This window comes from Nelusetta ayraudi, unplaced genomic scaffold, assembly GCF_046127955.1.
Source record: "Nelusetta ayraudi isolate G7.1 ecotype Tasmania unplaced genomic scaffold, CSIRO-AGI_Nayr_v1 ptg000002l, whole genome shotgun sequence".
Classification (NCBI taxonomy): Eukaryota; Metazoa; Chordata; class Actinopteri; order Tetraodontiformes; family Monacanthidae; genus Nelusetta; species Nelusetta ayraudi.
This window is the reverse complement of record NW_027466052.1, coordinates 9,070,072-9,087,500: the sequence shown is the minus strand read 5'-3', so window position 1 is coordinate 9,087,500 and position 17,429 is coordinate 9,070,072. Positions and strand designations below refer to the sequence as shown.

At 43.8% G+C, this 17,429-nt stretch overlaps 2 protein-coding genes across 2 annotated transcripts in view; both read left to right on the top strand.

Annotated features, from left to right (window-relative positions):
* ipo7 (importin 7) overlaps positions 1-11,318 on the top strand; it is an 11,748-nt gene extending 430 nt beyond the window's left edge. The window contains exons 2-25 of the mRNA XM_076022332.1: positions 1,379-1,460; positions 3,136-3,289; positions 3,385-3,543; positions 3,645-3,801; positions 3,912-4,001; positions 4,114-4,208; positions 4,307-4,391; positions 4,515-4,649; positions 4,880-4,979; positions 5,077-5,153; positions 5,239-5,355; positions 5,570-5,659; positions 5,774-5,939; positions 6,034-6,194; positions 6,475-6,603; positions 7,420-7,486; positions 7,644-7,769; positions 7,873-7,970; positions 8,048-8,143; positions 8,569-8,789; positions 8,912-9,117; positions 9,234-9,440; positions 9,532-9,648; positions 10,190-11,318. Of these exons, the coding sequence (XP_075878447.1) occupies positions 1,379-1,460; positions 3,136-3,289; positions 3,385-3,543; positions 3,645-3,801; positions 3,912-4,001; positions 4,114-4,208; positions 4,307-4,391; positions 4,515-4,649; positions 4,880-4,979; positions 5,077-5,153; positions 5,239-5,355; positions 5,570-5,659; positions 5,774-5,939; positions 6,034-6,194; positions 6,475-6,603; positions 7,420-7,486; positions 7,644-7,769; positions 7,873-7,970; positions 8,048-8,143; positions 8,569-8,789; positions 8,912-9,117; positions 9,234-9,440; positions 9,532-9,648; positions 10,190-10,287 (3,033 nt within the window). The 3' untranslated portion in view covers positions 10,288-11,318. The remainder of the gene's footprint in view (positions 1-1,378; positions 1,461-3,135; positions 3,290-3,384; positions 3,544-3,644; positions 3,802-3,911; positions 4,002-4,113; positions 4,209-4,306; positions 4,392-4,514; positions 4,650-4,879; positions 4,980-5,076; positions 5,154-5,238; positions 5,356-5,569; positions 5,660-5,773; positions 5,940-6,033; positions 6,195-6,474; positions 6,604-7,419; positions 7,487-7,643; positions 7,770-7,872; positions 7,971-8,047; positions 8,144-8,568; positions 8,790-8,911; positions 9,118-9,233; positions 9,441-9,531; positions 9,649-10,189) is intronic.
* Positions 11,319-12,005: 687 nt separating this feature from the next.
* On the top strand, positions 12,006-17,024 carry tmem41b (transmembrane protein 41B). Its single transcript, XM_076022357.1, has 7 exons — positions 12,006-12,232; positions 13,262-13,376; positions 13,634-13,762; positions 13,915-14,008; positions 14,285-14,389; positions 14,613-14,751; positions 14,859-17,024. The coding sequence occupies exons 1-7, from the start codon at positions 12,139-12,141 to the stop codon at positions 15,014-15,016; spliced, it is 834 nt and encodes a 277-aa protein (XP_075878472.1). The 5' UTR covers positions 12,006-12,138; the 3' UTR covers positions 15,017-17,024.
* The last annotated feature ends 405 nt before the right edge of the window (positions 17,025-17,429 follow it).

Here is a 17,429-nt window from a genome sequence, read left to right as displayed (position 1 = left end):
GCGATGACACTCGTGTTCCACGAAGGGACATCAGCGCTAGCTGAGAGCCAGCTGTGGTGCTAATGCTAAACAGGCTAACTCTGAACATTAGTAGCCGTCCGCTGTGACGCCGCTAAACAACTTCTCTACTGCCGCGTTAGGCAACAAGTGACGCTCCCTGAAGGGTGACAAAATGGGAGTTGAAGTATATCACAGCGGCGCTAGCAGCCGTGTGGCTAACGCCAGCTAGCCGGGCTAACCCAGCTTTGGGGAGCTGCCATGGCTGCGCTGGAGCTGCTGCTCACGTGTCACTGTGACAAGCCCCGGAGTGATAACACACTTGAACAACTAAGCAACATTTACATAAGTCGGTCCTGTAGTTCGGCCGATCGCTTAAACGTTACACACAACATATGTCTGCGGTGTCTCTGGTGTAATAATGCTTTTCCAAAAATTTAATGTGGCGTTAGCAGAGTGCCACCTCGGCTAGCGTGAACAATGTAGCGCTACATTAGCAGCAGCGCTGTCTTGGCTCGCCAGAAGTGGCACGATAGTTGGCGTCAGACTCACATGGCTGCTTTCAGTCACATTACTTGACTATTCCATTCTCAGTTACTGCAGGTATTTACTTCCACTTCGTATGCGGGATTTAGAAATGAAGTGACAGATACGTACAGGTTGTAACCTAGCTATAAGTGGCAACCTTTTGAAATTGTTGTGGTGTGTGGAATATTATTTTGTGACCTACAAAAAGCCCGTGTAAGCAGAGTCCTACACCCACACTGACATTGATTGCTCACTTAAATGACGAAGCTGGAGGAATCTTTTTCTGGCTTTGGTTTCGGTCCGAACAAAAGGACCGCATTTCCTGGAGGAGGATTGGATCAATCTGTCGAGGATATTCTAAATAAAGTTCTCTGCTTAGTCATGATATGAGACTTTGTCATGATCAATGTCGAGCAACATTGCCTCAACTTTTGTTATGAATTGCATTGAATTGTTTTCAGCTGGGTAATGTCTGTCAAATTTTCTCAGCAATTATGTCTGTCAAATTTTCTCAAAAAATAAGATTTTATTTTACATCTAATCATTTGTCACCAATGACTCGGAACATTGATCATCGCCATAATTTTCACATTACACCATTTAGATTTTCAATGATAATCATCTGTCAATGTTTACAAACAATTCCATGGAGATGGTTCATAAAGTTGGGCCTTTTACTGATAACAAAGCAGACATCAGTGTATTTGGTGGACCTCTTCAGCTGTCTGTGAGCTGTGAGCTTTGAGATGGAATGCAAATTAGGCCACAAGAGTAATTAAATTCGTAGTACTGGTGTCAATGTTTAGGTGTTGCCCTCATTGACATGTTGCTGTTTCCTGTTTCATTTTTACAGGGTCACGCCCAGGTAAACTTTGTATCCACTCTGCTGCGTGTCACCATGTCTGATCAGCTCGATCTGCCTGTAAGGCAAGCAGGTAAGTGTGAACACATGGTTCCCAGAAAACAGTGACGGCTATGATGAAGTGAAAACACTGTGGTATTGTGCCCCCCCCCTTCCTTTTGCATTATAGGACAAAATGAGAAGATAATCCCCACGATTGCAAGTTAAAAGGGCCGCTTATGTAATCCTTTCAAAAATATAATTTAGCGATGATACGTGATTCATACTGGTGCTTCAGGGAGGCTAAAGTGCCACAGTGAAGTGCAGTGAACACGTAGAGTAGAGTCGGTTAAATATAGATTGTTTTGCCGTAGTCCACTGCTGCACTGTTGAAAAGGTGTCGGTGGTGGGAAAATAAAGGTTCAAAGTTAATATTGAGGTTATTGCTGCTAGTTGTATTTTTTGTTTTGTGTTTGGGGTGTTGGAGTATTTATAGCTGTATGAGCAAATTATGTGATGGGCTGCGCTGTTGTACGATAAACACCGGACCAGCTGTAGGAGTTTAAAGTAGCAAGGAAGAAACAAACTGAAATGTATGAAATCATCCTGATATGCGGTGTCCATAGTGGCATTTAAAGCCATTGGCCACCTTTGTATCGTTGATCATTGGCTTCATTTATTGAATGTTAAGTCGTCTTCTATAACTGTGGCCAACGTAACTGCTAGATTGACTCGAGCGGCCTTGCTAGCAAATTATCTCTATTCTCATCCATTGGCCGGCTCAATGCAGTGAAGATGGTTGTCTTGCACTTAACACAGAAGAAGTGTTGCATGCTGTTGGCATCATGTGCGCCACCTCACACTGATGCTGTAAAGTTGGATCGAAAGGTTTAGCATGTTGTTTCGATGTCAAGCTTTTCTAAGTGTATAATGATCAACATGTGATTAGGTCACATCATTGGGGACATTTTAATTTGATCAATCTCTTTCTTTTTTTTTTTTAGTGATGTGAGGACCATAGCTCAAAACTGGTAGAATGTAGAGTGTCATTCTGATGCTATAACAGAGGTGAAGTGTTTTATTGTTGCCATTTAAATTCTTTTTTCTGCCCAATAGTCTCCTTTTAAATCCACTCTCGTGCTCCGTGCCAGCTAAGTCCACTGTTTTCAATGTAAAATCCCCCCCATTGTCAGAGACAGTAATTGATATGACTAATGGCAACTTTCTTTTGGATGGGCCACAGAGCGCTTCGGTGGGCACGGGCAGCAGGAAGGGGCTTTATGCTCGGTCAGCGTTGATAGGCTGGATTATGATTGCCTCACTGGTGGTGTAGACGTTTGTGTCAGCAGTCTGATGTCTGCCCCGCGGCCCTCGCGCTTCACGCTGCCACCTCTGTGCGCCACGCGGCTCAAAGTCGGGCCCTACTGTGTGGTCGCGAACCCAACCAGCACCATCATGCTTCACTGACACTGTTACTTCACAGCCAGTGAAACTGCAGATGAGGAAAGGCCAGGCTTTAGGTTGCTCCGAGCTGTGTTCTATAGGGTCACTGCAGTATGATTTGCATTGGTAGGGACGAGCTAACCTTCCTGGATCAGACTCTGGGCTTAAAATGTTCCTCATCGTCATTAAGCAGGTCACTTACACCACTGGCTGGAAAACGGCCGTTTAAAATAACAATTGACATAATTACCCTCTTGTTGTCATGCAGATTTATGTTTTTTGTTTGTTTTTTGCGTCAAGATCTGAATCTTGTATCTTCTGTCCAGGTGTGATTTATCTCAAGAACATGATAACTCAGCACTGGAGTTGTGGAGACAAGTCGGGCACAGAGAAACCCGTTAATAACATCCCGGATGAGGACCGGCAGTTCATCCGAGACAACATCGTGGAGGCCATCATCCACTCACCTGAGCGCATCAGGTAACCACACCGACCGCCGTCGTCCCAGCAGAACCAGAGGGATTTTTTTTCCTCCTCCTCACCAAGCCCCCAACGGCCCCTCTTGATGTCCGCAGGGTCCAGCTGACAACGTGCATCCATCACATGATCAAGGAAGACTACCCAAACAAGTGGACGACCATCGTGGACAAGATCGGCTTCTACCTGCAGTCAGACAACAGCGCCGGGTGGCTGGGCATCTTGCTCTGCCTCTACCAGCTCGTCAAAAACTACGAGTAGGTGGCGGTCGCGGTGTCTGCGCTGCGCTCGACCTTATCCCAGAACGCAACACGTGGGCCGAACCTTGATCTCTGTCAACACCTCCTTCGTAAAACAGATACAAGAAGCCAGAAGAGCGTCAGCCTCTGGTGGCGGCCATGCACATCTTCCTGCCCATGTTGAGAGACCGCTTCATCCAGCTGCTCCCCGACCACTCCTCCGACTCTGTCCTCATCCAGAAACAGGTCTTCAAAATCTTCTACGCCGTCTTCCAGGTAAACGACACTATCAGATTGTCCCCGTGTCTTTGGCCTAGATGTGATTGTTCTTTTTATAGACCACCTGAAACAGAAATTAACATTTTATTTGTCATCTATCTACATAGTACAACCTTCCGCTGGAGCTGATCAACAGACAGACCCTGACAGAGTGGATGGAGATCCTGAAGACAGTAGTGGACAGAGATGTGCCTCCGGTGGGACTTAAATCATCGTCATAGCACTTCTATATTGGTGCTTCTGGGATCATCACGTTTAACTTCCGCACCAGCTATAATAGTAAACCAACATTGCCCTTTATATTTGCAGGAGACAATGCAAATAGATGAGGACGACCGGCCGGAGCTGCCCTGGTGGAAGTGCAAGAAGTGGGCTCTTCACATCTTGGCTCGGATGTTTGAGAGGTGAACGTCAACAACATGAAAGCTACATTGACACCATCTAAAGCTTGTAAAGATATAAAAAAAAAATTGAGATAGAATTTTTTTGCAAACCCTTGTAGGTATGGAAGCCCAGGCAACACAACCAAAGAGTACATAGAGTTTGCCGATCTTTTCCTGAAGGAATACGCAGTGTCTGCTCAGCAGGTGAGGACTTGAGACGGCGCTCTGACAGCAACAGCAGCAGTTTTGTTTTATTTTTGGGAAGCACTCCCTCCCTCCCTCCCTTTTTTTGTCTTACGTTTGGTTTTCCTGCCTTTATTTTATCAGGTGCTGCTAAAGGTTCTTTACCAGTACAAGGAAAAGCAATACGTAACTCCAAGAGTCCTCCAGCAGACTCTCAATTACATCAACCAGGGCGTTGGACATGGTCTAACATGGAAGAACCTTAAACAGAGCATCCAGGTACGAACAACAGCCTGCAAAAAAAAAAAACAAAAAAAAAAATCCTGTTGGCTTTGTTGTTTCGCAGCTCTAGTTGGCTGCAAACAACATTGTGTCATTCGGTCTTTGCTGACTAACTGAGCAAAACGCTCAAAGCCACAGAAAAGTAGGTGTGGCTTTCAACCGCAGATGGCAGCAGCGGCAGCTTGTTGTAAGCGTTTCTTTTATCGTTCTCCCTTTTTGTTTTCCAGGGCATTATTCAGGATGTGGTTTTCCCCCTCATGTGCTACACGGACAGCGACGAGGAGCTGTGGCAGGAGGATCCGTACGAGTACATCCGCATGAAGTTTGGTAAGCAAGAGGGGGAGTTGTCCGTAATCTAAAAGGAATCCTGTGCATCAGCGATGACTAACCACTTGTCACTTCTCGCCTGTTTTGTTTTTTTTAGATGTGTTCGAGGACTACATCTCCCCGACCACAGCAGCTCAGACTCTCCTCTTCAATGCCTGCAACAAAAGAAAAGAGGTTGGCTCAGAAAAAAATGGACTTCTGTCAGCTTCCTTTACTTTATATAAGGACTAACTCAATGTACGCTGCTTGTTGTGTTCAGGTGCTGCAAAAGACCATGGGCTTCTGCCACCAGATTCTCACTGACCCTGCAACAGACCCCAGGAAAAAGGATGGCGCTCTCCACATGATCGGTTCTTTGGCTGAAATCCTTCTGAAAGTATGCAGATTTTTTTTTTTTTTTGTCCAACCCATCAGATTTTTTTATATTATTTTTTAGCTAAGGCTTGGTATTAAATTATGTGTACTGTGTAGTCAATCAACAATTTAACCAAAATTAGACAACTCTATTTTGAGATATTTAGGATATCTTGTTAAAATGTGTGATTGCCTCCTGTTGGTGCATCTTGTAATCTCTTTCTTGTTCAACACAGAAAAAAATCTACAAAGACCAGATGGAGTTCATGCTGCAAAATCACGTCTTCCCCCTGTTCCGCAGCGAGCTGGGCTACATGAGAGCCAGAGTAAGCCATTGAACAGTTTGACTTGTTTGTATTTTTGTATTACAGCAATTTTAATACCGTACTTAAAATAATCCCTCCTCCCCATCCATTTTTTTTGTTTGTTTTTTTACACAGGCCTGCTGGGTGCTGCATTACTTCTGTGAGGTCAAGTTCAAAAGTGACCAGAACCTGCAGACGGCTCTGGAGCTGACCCGCCTCTGTCTAATCAACGACAACCAGATGCCGGTGAAAGTGGAGGCTGCCATCGCTCTGCAGGTTCTCATCAGCAACCAGGAGAAAGGTGAGAAGGAAGAAGTCACACGCCTGACCTTTAATTTGTGTTGTGATGGTTCAGTGTTTTTTTAACACACTTTTTTTTTTCCCCCCTTTTGCAGCCAAAGAATACATCACCCCCTTTATCCGACCGGTGATGCAGGCACTCCTGCACATCGTCAGGGAGACGGAGAACGATGACCTCACCAATGTCATCCAGAAAATGATCTGCGAGTACAGCGAGGAGGTCACGCCCATCGCCGTGGAGATGACACAGCACCTGGTCAGTGCTTTTACCAGTAACTTTGCTTCCTTCCTGTTCTTCCAGTTGGATAACGCACGCCGTCTTCTCGCCACGGCTGCGGCACTTTAGAATAGAAACAGCGAGGAAAGCGTCTTTTTGAAAATTACCGGCCCACCCGCAGTGAAAATGTAGCTCTTCTGCGAGCAAGTCTCCCCCCCCCCCCCCCCCCCACCGCAGAGCAACGACGCATCAGCCCCAGTGGCAAAACTTCATCTCTTTATCTCTTTTCTCTCCTTCGTGTGCGTGCGTCTGCTTGCAGGCGATGACGTTCAACCAGGTGATTCAGACGGGGCCTGACGAGGAGGGCGGCGATGACAAGGCTGTGACGGCCATGGGCATCCTCAACACCATCGACACGCTGCTGAGTGTGGTGGAGGACCACAAAGAGGTTCGGAGCGTCGCCGCGGAGAACACTGGCTCCCACTCTTCCCTGTCCCTCCCACACGCACACACACACAGACACCATGTCTCTCTCTCTCTCTCTCTTTCTCTCTCTCTCTCGCTCACTCTCGGCCTCCATCCCCCTCTCTCGTGGCTAATCACTCATCTCAGCGCCACTTAATTGGCAGAAGTAGCTCTGGTCTGCAGCAGCATTGGCGCCAACGCTCTGCTGCTGCTACCCACCAACTCTTGGAACACGCTGTGCTTTTCACCACGTTAAAAATGACTCAGAAACTGAGACAGACACTAGAAATAGTGCAGGTTGGAGCACGTTGCTGCCATATCTGCACGAGCGCAGCCACTGCATCAAACTGAGAATCTGTTGGATTTGACCTGCCACTCTGTCGCATTGGAATCTTATCAAAAAGCAAGCCTGGTTCTCTGGTTTTTGGATTGATGTTGGATTGGATTTGGGTTGAGTTTATCTTTGATAAACCTCAGGCTTTGCAAAAGAGAACACCAGGAAACAGTCTTTTGGCACAGCAGGATGGCTAAAGTGAAATTGAGGCATTTGGTTAGTGGGAACAAATTAGGAGGCTCAGAACTGTCACAAATTCTATAATGTGTGTATATATACACATTTTTTTAGAACTATTTTTTCACTTGCACCTCGTTTCCAAATCCGTTTCAACAGTGGAATTTGAAACCTGCTCTAAGATTGAAAAATAATATCCCGTCATTTGAATTCACATGTATTCAATCACATCCAACGCCGTTTCTATCGCGATCAATGTTAATCTTTACTGTTGCCTCTGTGTTCCAGATCACTCAGCAGCTGGAAGGAATCTGTCTGCAGGTTATTGGCACCGTCCTTCAACAACATGTCCTTGGTGAGCAAAAGTGCTCCTCCTTGTATTTCCACATTCCAGCTTGTACACTCACTGAAGTGTTGACCTTTTGATGTTGGACGGACTGTATTTTCCTCCTGTGACTCCCTCTCATCTCTTGTTTGCCTTTTTTTTTTTCAATCATCTTGTCGTTCCTCAGAGTTTTACGAGGACATTCTGTCTTTGGCTCACAGCCTGACCTGCCAGCAGGTGTCGCCACAGATGTGGCAACTCCTTCCGCTGGTGTACGAAGTCTTCCAGCAGGACGGTTTTGACTATTTCACAGGTGTGTGTTCACAGAGCTGCTAAGTTCGGTGTTGTTAATGGGGCCTTGAGCACTACATCAGGGGTTTTTATTTACTTCCATTAACCTCTTGTGTTTTCTTCAGATATGATGCCTCTTCTCCACAACTACATCACCGTCGACACGGACACTCTGATGTCTGACACCAAGTACCTGGAGATCATCTTTAGCATGTGCAAGAAGGTAAAATAGCTCCCTGAATGAGATTCATCATTTTGGATCAACTTGGGATATTAACCCGACCTACCATCGACACACAGATTCTGACGGGGGATCCGGGTGAGGACCCCGAGTGTCACGCGGCTAAACTGCTGGAGGTGATCATTCTGCAGTGCAAAGGTCGTGGTATTGACCAGGTCAGTATAAAGAAATGATTAACTTTAAAGTGGACATGAAACACAAAACATAGTCTCATCGTAATTTTGAAAAGTTCTCCCACCCTAAAAAAAATGCATGTTGTACATATGTTTTAACAATGATGGCAAAAGGTATTTCAAAATACGAGCCTTTAAGTTTAGCTGTTTAACCAACGGGCGGCGCCATTGCTAATGCAGGAGTACTAACAACTCTAAATAAATCTGTTGAAATGAGACGCTTGTCCCTCTCTTCCTACAACTCACGGACGACAGACTGCCCCTCACAGCAAGCTGCTGGCTCAGAAGCGGCTGCTCGCCGTAAAGAAAGAGCCCAACGGCAGACTTACGAGAAATGATACGAGCAGAAACGTCTCATTGTCTTGCAACAACAGTTTACAACAACGTTTCTGTTTTGTGCGCCGCAGGTCGTGCCGCTGTTTGTGGCCGTGGCTTTGGAGCGCCTCACGCGGGAGGTGAAGACCAGCGAGCTGCGGACCATGTGCCTGCAGGTGGCCATCGCGGCGCTCTACTACAGCCCCCCGCTACTCCTCAACACGCTGGAGAACCTGCGCTTTCCAAACAACACCGAGCCCATCACCAACCACTTCATAACCCAGTGGCTCAAAGACGTGGACTGCTTCCTGGGGTAAGAGGTCGCCACGTGCCCGGTCCCGATGGCTGAACTGGCTCACCTTCCCCCCCCCACCCCCCGTCCTAAACGCTTTGACCCGGGGTTAAAGTTTCCCTCCCTCTCTGCCGACCTCGCAGCCTCCACGACAGGAAGATGTGCGTCCTGGGCCTCTGCGCCCTCATCGACCTTGAGCAAAGGCCTCAGGTGGTGAACCAGGCAGCCGGCCAGATTCTCCCCGCAGCCATCCTCCTCTTCAACGGCCTCAAGAGGGCGTACGCCTGTCGAGCGGAGCACGAGAACGACGACGACGACGACGAGGACGGCGAGGAGGACGACGACAACGGTAGGAGCAGAGCGCTCGATCCCGTCCAGCGCCGTCGCTCGTCACCAGTGTTGGCAAGTAATCCATTACTAAGTAATCCACTACTGTCATTAATCTACTTTTTTTTTTTTTTATAGCCGAGCTGGGCAGTGACGAGGACGACCTGGACGAGGAGGGCCAGGAGTACCTGGAGATGCTGGCCAGGCAGGCGGGAGAGGGCGGTGACGACGAGGACTGGGAGGACGACGACGCCGAGGAGACGGCGCTCGAGGGCTACACTACGTCCGTCGACGACGAAGACAACCTGGTGGATGAGTATCAGATCTTCAAAGCCATACTACAGAGTGAGTGGAGCGGAACGTTGCCGTCGGGTCTTTTCCAAAATCGGGCGAGGGCACATCGGGGATCCGCTAATCCGCCGTCGTCTCCTTGCAGATATCCAGACCCGAGAGCCGGCGTGGTACCAGGCGCTAACGCAGGCCCTGGACGAGGAGCAGGGCAAACACCTGCAGGACATCGCCACACTCGCAGACCAGAGACGGGCAGCACACGGTGAGCACCTGCTCCGACTCCTCCCCGCTGCCGTCTCCTGTTAATGCCCGAGGTTGCACTGCAAGTTGAAAATAAAGCAAATCTGTGCACCGCCTGGTTCTGTTTGTTTTCATTTTCAGCCCTGAAAAATTCTTGAGTGCAGCAGTGACGTGATTTTAGATTGCAGACTTGCTGACGACAGCTAGCAGTGATAAGGAGTCTATGCTCGTGATTCACCCGTGTTCACATTTCATTGAGCATTAAAAAAAAAAAAAAAATCTAAGCTGTTACAGTGGTTGAGCTTCCTCTGCTTGAGTTTAGCAATTCAGGATATTGCAATATAAGCACTTCTGTTTCTGACTGTACTCTTACGATCAACCAAACAAATCCTAAATTCTCACACATAATGTTTAATGTAATTAGGGTAAATAGATGAGTTATGTCCATCTTGGATGAGGTCACAATTCAGACAATTATGTTATGAATAAGCACAAGCAAAAAAAAAAAAAAAAAAATTATGGTATTTTTTTCTCCTAAGTATTCTCACTTGTTCTGCCGACAGAATCCAAGATGATTGAGAAGCACGGCGGCTACAAGTTCACAGCGCCAGTGGTGCCATCTACTTTCAACTTTGGAGGCACCGCTCCTGGGATGAATTGAATCATTCACTCTTCTTTTTATTACTCTGTGACTGATTGTAGTGAAGTGAAAAACAAAAGCTTGTGTTGTTCCCTTAAGTAGTGGTTCCGGAACTGGTTCTTCTCAGTCATTCTTCAATCTGTGAAAGCGGTGGGTGCAGCAGTGGATGGACTCGGGGGAAGAAACCAAAATGCAGCCAATGGCTGGGGAAAACAAACCAAGAACTTGAGCACGATGCAAGATGAGACGCTCTGAACAACGCTGTTTTCTGGAGCCCAGTGTGTAGGGAGACCATGACGGCAACTCTTTTGTTTTTTTTTCCCGCCCCATTTAAAACACAATTGGAGCATGAATAGTTACAAATTGATCATGGGACTAATTAAACGTCATAATCACTCCTGTTGTCACAAGGTTGTAATATGGTTTTACCTCTGGTTGTGGTGACACATACAGCATTTCTGCATCAAACTAAACAAATCCCGTTTGTGTACATACAAGCCAAGGTTGATTTTTTTTTTTTTCCAAGCAGCCTTTGGACAAACAGCCAGAGGCATTTGTAAGGTGTTACAAGCTGTATTCATATGTAGCATATTGGATACTTCATAGCACTATGTGATGCCTGATCTCTGTAAATTAATGACTAGCACTTTCATAATGTTCAGGTCTCTTAGCCTTCTGTATCAGACTGCAATTTTCTTTTTTCCTTTTTTCTTTTTCTTTTTTTTTTTAATTGAAGAATATTTAAAAATGAAATCATCCGGAACTTTGTTACTCAGAAAGCAATGCAACTTCTGTCGCGGCTGGCTGTCCCACATCTGCTGAACCAGAGCAGATCAGTCGGCAGCTCATGGATTTCAGGAAACAAAAAGAGGATGCTCTTGGTGTTTGGTAATGGCTACAGGACGCGCGTTTCTGAGCACTGGAAGTACAATTGAATACATCATTGTGGCATGTACAATTGGACTTATTGTGAAGGTCTCAAGCTTTTGGTTGGCATATGGATGAACCATCTATATATACAACATATTAAAAAAAAGGAAAGCTAATGAAAAGTGTGGACTTTCTTTCAAACCATGTATATATACATATATATATAGGTACACTTGAGACCAAAATTATTAGCCACCCTCATGAAGTTAGACAAATTCTTGATTTGTCCAAGGAAATTAACATTGACAGCGAGTGTTTATGGTGTATTAGTTTCCAAGTGAACGGGGATAAATTGTCCACTAAGTTTGATTTTTTTTTTTTTCTTTTTTATATATTTGATGATACACTGTTAAAACGAAAGTGCAAAAATTATTATCCCACTGTCCATTAATAGTCAATATTATACCCTTTCTGAGCAGCAAATGACACAACCTCTTAGTTCTTTACTAAATAGGCACAGGTCTCCTGAGGGATTTTGACACATTATTTCCTTGAGATTGTCTTGCTGAGTACGTTGATATCAAGTTTTCAAAGGACATCACGATCAAGTATACATGAAATCATATATTGGTTATTGTGGGGGTAGATTTCTCACTTTTACCATTGCATTTTCTGATACACAAATACAAATAAATACCCTTTTGCGCGGATAATATTAGTAAAATCCTCTTGACGTCGTGAAGCTTTGACACCTTTAATCACAAAGAATGAGAACAGTAAAGTACTATTGCATCCCAACTCTAGGTGGTGCTCTCAAATAAACCAGGACCATTTGTAGTGACTGCACTACGCAAGGGTTAAAGGTCATTGTGTATAACGCGTCAGCAAGTTGTTGTCACTGTCACACCGGTGTCTCTTCAGCCGGCTGTTGCGCTGTCACAAGCCACTGACACCGTACGTGACCTTAACTAAGTACTGTTTTTTTTAATAAAAAAAAAAACGATGGCAAAGAAGCGGAGGGAAAGACCGGAGACGGACACTCTGCTGTCGACGGATGAGGAAGTGAAGGCTACCGCAGAGCAGCAGTCACTACCAGGTGGGTTCTGTCAGTGGTGGCTAAGCTGAGCTAGCTGCTCAACCTGGACCCAGAGCAAATGCTACTGCGCCCGTGTGGGTGTTAATGGTCGGTTTCTGTCTGCAAATGATTGCTGGTTTTACGCCATTATTCCCTCTGACACGGTTTGAAGATGGCCGAACGTTTGACACCACCGTGTTACTCCAGCGACCATTTAGGCTAGTAGTGTTAGCCTACGTCAACAGACTCAAAAACGCTCGAATTAACAGTTTGCCATAATACATTTGTATGATTTTGTGATGTGGTAAACCAAATCTAAGTTAAAAAAAATAAAAAAATAACAAGCTGTGTTTACTATTTAGGGTAGCCTTTGTTTAGCCATTTTACAAAGACAATAAAGAGACTTTTTGGGAGGGTATGGGGTGAATTTAGAATGTATCCAACAATATCTCCAATTCACAGTAGATCAGTCTGTCCTGTGTGTGTATTGTTGGAAGTCATGTACATGTATCCTCTCGGCCTGCAGCCTCTCATTTGTTTCCAGACCGTTGACCCCACACCTCACCAAAATATCAAGGCTAGAATCAAAGTCCCTTCCCAGATGTGACAGGCATTTGAAGAAGGGGAACGCCTGAAAATGTTAAAAGATGCTCTAACAGTAGTTGTGTGGTATTTTTGAAACATACATTTCTTTTTCTTTCTTTTTTTTCTTTTTTTTATTGTTGCATCAATATTTTTGCATCCACAAGCAAATAAGCCTGGAAGTGTAAATTGATATTTAAGTGTTGACCACATCAGTTAAAAATACAGAACTCTTATTCGTATCAACTTCGTACTGCAGCAAAATCTCTGATCTTTTTTTTTTTTTTTTTTTTTAGATCTCTCCTCTCCGTTAGACCCTGAGAAGGATTTTTTTTTTTTTTTTTTAGATTTAGATTAGTTTCATGTCTTAAGTTTGTTTTTGTTTTTTTTGTTTTTTCCAAATGTGCAGTTGGTAATAATCTTTTAATTCATTCATAAATAAAATAAATATTTTATTCTTACTTACAGGTGCCACAAATGTTGGGGGCTCAGCACACATGTCCCTACTCATTCTCGTCTTCATCTTTACCTGCGCGGCCTCAGTTATGTATGTGGTCTACAGGAACTTCCCAGAGCTTTCTAGGTGAGTTTCTATTAAACGTGTTTATTTTCTCTGAATTCACTGTTATCAGGGTATTGCAACAGGTTTAGATTTGAAGTTCATATTTAAAGCAAAACACGGCACAGCAGCACACCAGCAAAGTATTTTCCTCCGATGTAAATTGTGGGTTTGCAAACGGTCAGATGGTGTGGTTTTGTGGATGTATGTTTACAGTATGTCAGTTCATTGATGGTGTGGATGGTTGGGCTTGTCTGGAATGATCGGCATGACTTTTTCAGTGAAGAAATGGAGAAAATCAAGATTCCCAAAGACATGGATGATGCCAAAGCTTTGGGAACCGTCCTCTCCAAATACAAAGACACTTACTACACCCAAGTGTTGGTGGCCTACTTCGCAACATATGTTTTGTATCCTTTTGGAGCATGAAGGGAGGAACGTCTCTGTTTTGTCCTTGTCCACGTGTTTGTTTGTTTTGTATCCTGGATATGTTGCTAACAAACTTACACCCGTTCACACTGAGCAGTCTGAAGACTTGTATTTATCTTAACACTTTTGTCAGCCTCCAAACATTTGCCATCCCTGGATCTATCTTCCTCAGCATCCTATCTGGGTACCTTTTCCCTTTCCCCTTGGCTCTGTTCTTAGTCTGTTTGGTGAGTATCAGTGCTCATGTCTTGGTTCTCACAATGTCCAAATGCTTTTATCAGCTTCTGTAAAAGTGCATCTTTCACCGTAGCACAAAAACATAATGTGCCTTGGCTCCTGGTCATTACAAAACAAACTTAAGAATAACTCGTGTTCATCAGTGTCCATCTTCAACGGGTGTGTGAAGTCTGACTTTGTGAGTCATGTGTTGCGAAGGTGCCTTCGCCTATGAGAGTCTCTATTACTAAGTTTAGCCATGACAGGTTTTTCTCTCTTGTCTGCAGTGCTCTGGCTTGGGTGCCACTTTTTGCTATTTACTGTCATATCTGGTGGGCAGACCTGTTGTCTACAAATATCTCTCAGAGAGGGCACAGAAGTGGTCTCAGCAGGTAAGAAACTCCTAGGAAAACCGATTAAACATTTACCACTGCTAGAGGTGGTTGTGTAATAACTGAATCATTTCAGCTAATCAGTGACAATCTGCATAGCCGGAAGTGTGTTTGGTATTTTATCCTCAGTTGATCTGGCTGTTGTATTTCACACTGCAGTTGTAAATAATCTCCTGTTTCATCTTTGTCGCTGAGTTCCGTTGCGTCACTTGATTGCCAACAGGTTGACAAACGCAGAGATCATTTAATCAACTACATCATCTTCCTGAGGATCACGCCTTTTCTTCCCAACTGGTTCATCAACATCACCTCACCCGTCATCAATGTGCCTCTGTGGCCTTTCTTCATCGGTACCTTCCTTGGTAAGACTGCCAACAGCTCTTTTCTTCTTGCGCCTGTGCTGTTTTTTTTGTTGCTGTTGTTGCTGTTCTTCCACCAGCTCACCTGTGTTCCGCCGTCTCGTTTACAGGAGTGGCCCCGCCGTCGTTTGTCGCGATCAACGCGGGCACCACTCTGTACAAGCTGACCACAGCCGGCGAGGCCGTGTCCTGGAATTCCCTGGCGGTGCTCGGCATTCTGGCAGTGCTCTCCATCTTGCCCGTCTGCTTCAAGAAGAAGCTGGAGTAGAACCCAGAAGACCTCGTCACCCCGTCTCCTCCTCCATCCCCTCGGCTCAGGAACATGCAGCCATCTCGCCGGTTGCTCTGCCTCTGTCTCGTGTTCAGCTGATGGTAGAAGAATGTCTGGCCTCTTGTGTGATTGGCCAGTCAGTAATGACCAACGTCTTCAGGAGTGGGTGGTCCTGGATGTTAGAGTACAAAAGTGGCAGGAGATGTCTTTTGGTTTTTTTCTGGCAGTTTGCCAAAAGTTTTTTTTTTTTTTTTTTTTAAATTTAAGATATGTTTTTATCATTAGATCATTCATTAAAGGCCATTAAAGGTGCTATTTTTGGGATATTAATAGAAATAAATTGGATGCTATTTTAAATTTTTCTTCATTGCCATCTCATAAAATGGGAAAGACCTCTTTTCCAGACTGAAACTGCATCGCAAACCTTTATTTGACTTTATTAACCTTGCAAGGAAAGTGATTGAATTCTAACTGATCTGCTTGAAATATGGAACAGATGGAATGTTTGTCAGGTCATCCCCCATCTTTTGTAAAAAAAAATGTTCAATGTAGTTTGTAGTCTGTTTCACTGTTGGACATGCGAAATATATCCCATGGATATATGAAACATGCTATCTGTCTGGTTATCATTGCATATCATTTACAAAACCCGTTTGTTGCACCCACAAGTCCTGAACCCTCTTTTATGTATTTATTTTTGAATGTTTGTGTCGACTCCCAGCCTGATGAAGAGAGCAATAACATTGTCTTGAAAGTTGATTTTAGTCTTAAGATTTGTGTACAGTTGTTTGCCTTGGCAAATGTGTGCAGTCTGAGAAAATGATGAAACTGTGATACCTGTGAGGAGCTTGTATGTGTTGTTTTTTTGTTTTTCTTGCTGGAATGTGGATGACTTTTCATGTGTGTCCTTCCTCGAAAGGTGCCTGGATCTACTGCCACAAAACTACTCCCTTTTTTTTAATTTCACCATTGTTTTGTTTTTGTTCCTTGGTTGCCAGAAGCAGCTCTTTGCACTATAAGCTAGGCAAAGTTTGCCTGTAACACGAGTCATAGTTGGTGTAATATTACCTCACGAAACAACTAGATTTATTGGTGTCAAGATGTGTGCAGGCCGGTAAAGTTCTTTGAAGACAAACACGTACGCACAACAGTCCTTGCTTGTAAAATTAAGAAGGGTGAGTCTTTTCATTTAGATGTTAACAGTTTTGTTGATGCCTGTGTACTAAATGTATTGCTGCTGCTTTAAAACCTTCTGGACTGTAGCCAGAAATAGTGATGCAGTGAATGTACACATGCGGGTAACGGATTCTTTGCCTCTTTGTTCCTTTCCCTGCCCCTTTTTTTAAAAAAGAAAAAAAAATGACAACCATCTCTCTAAAATTGCTCTTACAGAAGCACTGCAATTTTTACATTTTGAGTTTTTCTGTTTTTACTTTAAAATCGTATAGTTTGACACATTAACTGTGTACTGCTGTTAAATTAAGACACTTCCAAGATTATCTTAATTGATTAAATATGATAGCACTGATGTATGTGCGTCCTATGTATGAGCACTGATGTTTGTACAGTGAAAACATGTTGGGTCAAAATGATAATTTGCAATAGTTTGAAGCATCGTTATCTCTCTGCTGTTACAGAATTCTTCTCCACAGATTTGAAACATTCACTGATCGTTGCAGGCTATTTCTGTTCTTCAAATTTAATAGTAGCTAAGTTTAGGTTTGTCATTGTAAAATCTACCATTTAAAATTTTTCTAATGCTTAAATGTTCAAGATCTAAACTCTGCTCTGACCTTAATCTCTAAAAAGTGCTGTATTTTTCTCAACCTTATAACACAAGTCTTGCTTAACCCTATGCTATAGTTTCAATAATCAGTATTTCTTTGTACTGAGCAGTGATGTATTGCAGTATGAAGTGTTGCAGATTTCAAATTGTCCTCTTTCATCTTTAATTTATGTTTTGTTTTTTTTTGTTTTTATTAAAAATGATCTTTACCAAGCTTAAGGGTGTTTTTTAGAGTGATGTGTAAATAATGTATGGTAGATTACGTTACAGCAATAAACCTTACAAACGGCATATTTAACTTACCTGACCAGCCAATAAGATGGTATTGCAGTAATATTGTAGTTCATGGAAGAAAAGGGTTTTCGAAGTAATATAGAAGATGCTACAGTTACAGTGAATTTACGATGCCACCAGAGGGCGTGATTAATACATACCCGTTAAATTGCTGCATATTCGCATAATAGATATAATAGACTCCTCCTCTACTTATGTGTTACTGGTGCCCTTGATACATTAACAAAGGCAGGGTTACATTAAATAACTGGCACGGAATTATTATTTTTTTTCTCTGACTTGTTTTGTTAACCAAGGGTCGTCAAAATGTGAGTTAAGCAAAACTGAAGT

Excerpts from the sequence above, each read along its gene's own strand:
- tmem41b (XM_076022357.1), top strand. The coding sequence starts at position 12,139 with ATGGCAAAGAAGCGGAGGGAAAGACCGGAGACGGACACTCTGCTGTCG. Across the intron at positions 13,763-13,914 it reads TACTTCGCAACATATGTTTT|CCTCCAAACATTTGCCATCC; the intron begins GTATCCTTTTGG and ends CACTTTTGTCAG. Across the intron at positions 14,752-14,858 it reads CTTCATCGGTACCTTCCTTG|GAGTGGCCCCGCCGTCGTTT; the intron begins GTAAGACTGCCA and ends TCTCGTTTACAG.